Source organism: Physcomitrium patens, chromosome 5 (assembly GCF_059467195.1).
Source record: "Physcomitrium patens ecotype Gransden chromosome 5, ASM5946719v1, whole genome shotgun sequence".
Taxonomy (NCBI): Eukaryota; Viridiplantae; Streptophyta; class Bryopsida; order Funariales; family Funariaceae; genus Physcomitrium; species Physcomitrium patens.
Genome location: NC_143414.1, coordinates 7,236,662 through 7,242,246, shown reverse-complemented (window position 1 = coordinate 7,242,246; position 5,585 = coordinate 7,236,662). Strand labels below are relative to the sequence as shown.

The window sequence follows — 5,585 nt, the reverse complement described above, 5'->3', positions numbered from 1 at the left end:
TAAATATAAACATATATGTATTAGTAGAAATCCCTGTTGTTGGGCATGTAGAAGTTGTAAATAAATGCTTCTGGAAGCAATCTCTTGCAAACTTAAAGGCTTTGGAAGGCCTTATGTTCTTTTGCTCTTGCATTCTTGAATTTTCCATATTTCTTGAGTTCTCTTCTTTACAACCAATGAGAAGACTTTTTTTATTTCTTTGTCTTATATCCAAGTTAATTTATATAATGTAATAATTTAATTAATAATATTATTAAAATTTTACTTATAGATTGAATATTCTTTATTCCCATAAATAAATAAATAAATAAATAATTTAATAAAAAAATATTTATTCTAAAAAAAAAACCTCATGTCTTAAGTACTAGAAGACAAGTCCAAAAGTGGAAGCAAAAAAACCAAAGTTGAATTATTTAACAAGTTGTATTAGTGAACAAAAAAATTGCTCAATAGAAAAGATTAAATTACAAATCTAATCTATAAGATTAATGTTGGAATTTTATATTGTATGTTGTATAGATTAAATATTACTATTAAAAATTATTTATATAATCCATAAGTTATTTTCACTTTCACTACAATTTTTTTGAGTGGGAAATATATAATTAGTGGCAATCATCTTAATTTCAGCTAAGATTTTCTAGCTTGTAACTACTCTAGAATAGTCGTTAATGTCTTTAAGATTTGACTTTTGGCCTCACTGTCTTGGATAGTGTTCTTTTATCAAGTTCAAAACATTATATTCGTCAAAAGTACTACTAGCCAAATAGCATAATACATTGATTTGCTTATCTTGTTATGTAGTCATTGTCTTTTTTTATACATACTACATTGGAGGCTCTTCACTTGATTGGTCAAGAAGTCCTAATATTGAAGGTTTTTATTGTTTTTGTTTTACATAAAAGATTGATTTACTTATAAAAGACTTTTGGTAGAATTTTTTTTTATCAACAAATCACTTAAATGCACTTGGTATATTTTTAAATTAATTATAAATTAGTTTAAATGGTGGCTGAATTGCTTAATTGTAATTTTTTCAGTTATAAGGATAATAACTAAGAAAATTGGTAATTTTATATATTTTAAATACATCTTAATATTTCTTCTCTTTTTTCAAATTTTTGCTACAACCTCTACTTAAAAGAAGGCTTGGAGTTGCATAAATTAAAAAAAAAAAAAAAAAAAAAAAAAAAAAAAACTTTCTTTTGTAATTTGTAAAAGTGCCTTTACTTTAACAAATAAAATTTTAACTTTTCTATGTCCCAACAATATCTTGTGACATTATCATATAATTTTTATTAAGAAAATTGTTAAAAATTTAGAATCTAATAAAAAAAACATATGGCTTTTGGAACTTAAATAAATTTATATTTAAAAGAAACAAAGAAATTAAGAAGATAAGATAAGACCTTCATAAAAGAATGTCATATACGAATTCTATTGTAAATTTTCTAATTATAGTTGAACAACCTTATTTTCTAACATATTGATTCTTTTAGAACTACAGTCTTTCTTTTGTAGATTTTCTTCTTTTTTGAAGAATTTTAAATAATATGTTTGGATTTTCTTTAATACATGTAAAATCCTTCTTCTTGATGTCAAGCTTTTTTTAATATTGAAAGAGGTTTGAATCATAAAACATCAATTTTTTTATAAGAGTTGCATCATCATCTTCAATACTAAACATTAATTTTTATACGTTCTTAGATTTAAGCTATAACATTATTCATTTCTACTAATTATACTATAAATATATTAACTTAAAATTTTTAATACAAATAAGAAAACACAAAATAAAATAAAACAAAATGGTGTTGCAAAATCAATATCAATTTAAGATGATAATTTATAACTTTTAAAATACTTTGATGTTTTTTTAAAAAATGGATTTTCTATTCTTTTTTTAAAAAGATCTAATATTATTTCTATAAATATTATTTAGCACTTGTACCATATATAAGCATGTATTTAATATTCCTCAATTAACTAAAATTAATATAATTAGAATATCTTCTATAGAATAATAATAAATATAAATATACATTTATAAAATGGCAATTCAAATTTTGATATTTTAGATTCTAATTACAAAAAAGACCTTAAATTTCTATAATAAAACTACGTGAAAGTAGTAGTTTTATTAAAAATTTATCATAAAATTATATTTATAAATATCTTTATGCACTATAAACAAATTAAGCAATGATTCTCAAGTTTTATATTGCCAAATATTCAAAGTTACATCAATTTATTTTGAAGTTAGAATTTATTATTTTTTTTTTTCTGTTTTTCTAGTGTATTTTAAGCAATAAACAATAGCATTGCTATATATCCCAACACCAGTCAATTATCAACTGGGATAATTCACTACACCTACTGTCACCCATTAAAGGTATCTACTAAACGTCCTGCCAGATTCTAGCATGCTATGAAACCATGCTTTAACCTCTTAGCATGATAAACACTAAACTTCTAAGAGATGAATCCTGTCGCAATGCTGGTGTATTTACATTATTTAAATCTGTGAAACAAACTGAAAATGAGAGAAAAAAAGATGAGTGGAGAGTTCGCCAACGCATGCAGAATCCTCTGGTATACCACGTTTTCGAAACAAAGTATTCTATTTTCCAGAGTACATCAAGAGGTAGGTAAATATGAAAGCTTATGGTTGATCATCACCTCCCAATATGAACATGCCTTCACTCTCGTGTCAGATGTTGATGGCAGGTACGCATGCCGTTCAAACAAATCAATTGTGAAGAACAGCAAGAATCAGCTGCTATGAGACCTGTCGGAATCCTGGGATTGAAATTTACTCATAATAGCTGGCATAATTGATACAAAGCCAATAACGAAGAGAGCACCTACAGTCTTGACGTCATACAGCTCATTGAAACTCCTGAGGGTATTCAGTGCAACACCAGCCTGTTTCGTCCCCAGCAACAACAAAAGCAAAACCAAATACCTCATTAGAACATTTTCTCAAAACAAAAATTATGCGATTTTTTATTTCGCAAAAGTCCTGATAATTGGTGGAAGTTGAGAACTCAGAAGAGGTTTACCAAATCTTTCAGATCGAACACAAATGGCTTACCCGAACAGTAACAAATGTAGCAGGCAGCAATCCGAGCATTGTAGCCACGAGGAAAGTGAGGTAGGGAACACCTACGATTGGAGAACAAACATTGATAAAAGTGTTTGGCAAGGTTGGTGTAACTCTCAAAAACAGCATGTAGTTGAATAAGTAGTCCCTTCGTTTGGCAACCTGCACGCAAACCCTTGTCAACAATACATCCATGGGGAGGGCCTTACAAATTCAAAACGAGTTTACATCCCAGCCAACCAACCGAAAACGAACAAACAAACAAACAAACAAATGCTCGCGTAAGGTCTGCATCGATTTGGAATAGAGACGCCAAGACCTACCTCTCGAGTGAAGAAACGAAGTTTGTCAGGCCACAGCCACATTGCAAGTGGACGACCAATTAGTTTGGACAAAAAATAGCAAGAAGAAGCTCCAGCTGTAGCCGTAAAAATCACCAACGCCGCACCCTCAGCTATGCCAAAGAGAGAACCCGCCAGAAGTGACATTACGATTGTTCCAGGGATCATAAACGTCTGCATAAATATGTAGGTGACGCAGAAGCCCGCCAGGACTTGCGGCTTGTAGCTATCTGTGTACTTTGAGACGTATTCCCTGCAGGAATAAACAAAAGCAAATAAAACAATTCGTGAAGATGAAATTCGAGTTGAATTGAGAGCAATTGAAAGTTTCCAATCGTGTTCAACAACTCAATCCATACCAAGATCCAACATGCTCTGTCAGACTTGAAATCAAGAGCAAGTACTCTACAGCAGAAATAATCAAGCAAATGAAAACGAAGGTATGCGCACCCTATGCTTATAAAATAACTCGTGAAGTCGACTTACGTCAACGTGCGCAACTCTTCCACAGTGCGAGGGATCTTCAGGAATTTCTGATCTACACTAGGCATGGTAATATATATGCACAACAACGTAATCGAGAACATCCCAAAAATGACCGACACGAAAAATAATTCTAACGTCGTCAAAGGCAACCTAGACCGTATACCCTCGCATCCTCTCTCTTCATTGGACGGCAACTGCTCATCCCCGCTTGAGCCAGGTTTCGCCATCTTATCGGTGGAAATCGAGGCCCTTCTGCACAATGACGAGTGCCACAAGAGGAAAGGAACTGGTGACCTCTAGTATCATTCTGCGACGGATTCATGAGAGAAAACAAGCCATACATAAAGCTCTGGATTTCACGAGCTCTTTTGAAAAAGAACAACAAATGCGAGCATTCGGCAAACAGCACCCAATCTACACTTTGCACAAAAAAATTTACTGGCTCCATCGCAATTTTCCTAGGAAATACACAGAATTCCTTCAGCTCCAAGACAAGAAAGGGCGCGCAACTTACGCCTCTTCAAGCGCGTGCGGCTCCCTCCTCGTGAGTTATGTCCCGAGGCGCAATGCAGCACGATACGTCCAAAGTCCAGCTGGCCGCAAGCTCAATTCGACATAGCTATAGAATTCGCAAACGTGACGAAAGAGAGGGAAAGGCAGATAGACAAGCTAAGCGATAGAGACAAAAACACGTAAAGCGAGAAGAAGAGCGTTGGAGGAATGCAGTCGTAAAGTGAGAACACGAGGAATTGACACCGCGAGAGCGAGATGGAGAAAAAGGGGGCAACGAACACCGACAATGCAACTATGTAGAAACACAGTGACAACAAGCACGGCGACAGAGCCAGCGAAAAGGGAGAAAGAGAGAGTATAGTGAACACCGACAACGAGGGCGACGACGCAGACATGCGTTACTCCCTCTAACCGCTCTCACTCTCTCACACACGCTTTCTCTCTAGCAATCTACACACCCCTCTCCTCTTCTAAATCCACCGCATCAAACCAATCTCCACGAAATCTCTTCACTCCGCAACAATCCTCCACCCTAACCATCCACCAATCTACCGCACAACCCAACTCTCAACCCTCCTCCTCGTTCGCCACCCTCACGGAACGCCGCGGAATTCCACCGGAACCCAATTCGCATTACGATCCGTGGGAAGGCTCTGCAGGCTTGCGCGCACAATCGGACACGAGAAACGGGAGTGGAGGGGCCTGCTGATGCCTGCTACTGCTGATGCGGGGCGGGGCGGAGGAGGGGCTAAAGGAAAGGGGAATGGAGCGTGGTCTCCAAAAAGCTAAAAGGCGCGTCCAGGTTTGGATGCTCCCGGGTCGGTTCAGTTCGGTCCCCCCCCCCCCTTCTTCAACCGCCGTAGACTCACTCTACCTCGGGGCCTCCTCCCCTTTAAAGTAAAAGGCGGGCGGAGCTCCCCGCGACTGAGGGAGTCGTCAGGTTCGCGGCATCCAGCGATTGTGACGTCATCTGTTACTTTTGCTTTTTGACACGTCGGATTCCATTTGTTTATTTAGTGTGGTAATAAAATAGTGCGAACATGCTCGTGATTTTCATCTACAAGAAATCACGCTTGGTGGATCCAATTTTCTTGTGTAGTTTATATGTTAAAATAATAACATTTTATTACATAATAATCATG

At 35.5% G+C, this 5,585-nt stretch overlaps 1 protein-coding gene across 2 annotated transcripts; it reads right to left on the bottom strand.

Annotated features, from left to right (window-relative positions):
* Positions 1-2,195: 2,195 nt before the first annotated feature.
* On the bottom strand, positions 2,196-5,250 carry LOC112282120 (putative membrane protein At4g09580). Of its 2 annotated transcripts, none has more exons than XM_073533919.2 (5): positions 4,445-5,250; positions 3,931-4,182; positions 3,427-3,697; positions 3,170-3,265; positions 2,196-2,925 (listed from the first exon to the last, which is right to left on the bottom strand). In XM_073533919.2, exons 2-5 carry the CDS (start codon positions 4,155-4,157, stop codon positions 2,773-2,775), a joined length of 747 nt encoding a protein of 248 aa, XP_073390020.1. In that variant the 5' UTR covers positions 4,158-4,182; positions 4,445-5,250; the 3' UTR covers positions 2,196-2,772. The 2 variants fall into 2 exon arrangements, with proteins under 2 accessions (XP_073390020.1, XP_024375125.1); XM_024519357.3 differs by having other exon boundaries at positions 3,095-3,265; positions 4,445-5,240.
* Positions 5,251-5,585: the final 335 nt, after the last annotated feature.

Bases quoted from the DNA above. Each gene is read 5' to 3' on its own strand.
- LOC112282120 (XM_024519357.3), bottom strand. From the start codon at position 4,157: ATGGCGAAACCTGGCTCAAGCGGGGATGAGCAGTTGCCGTCCAATGAA. The intron at 3,698-3,930 runs GTAAGTCGACTT...TTATTCCTGCAG, and splicing joins GAAGAGTTGCGCACGTTGAC to GGAATACGTCTCAAAGTACA. The intron at 2,926-3,094 runs GTAAGCCATTTG...GGGACGAAACAG, and splicing joins CTACATTTGTTACTGTTCGG to GCTGGTGTTGCACTGAATAC.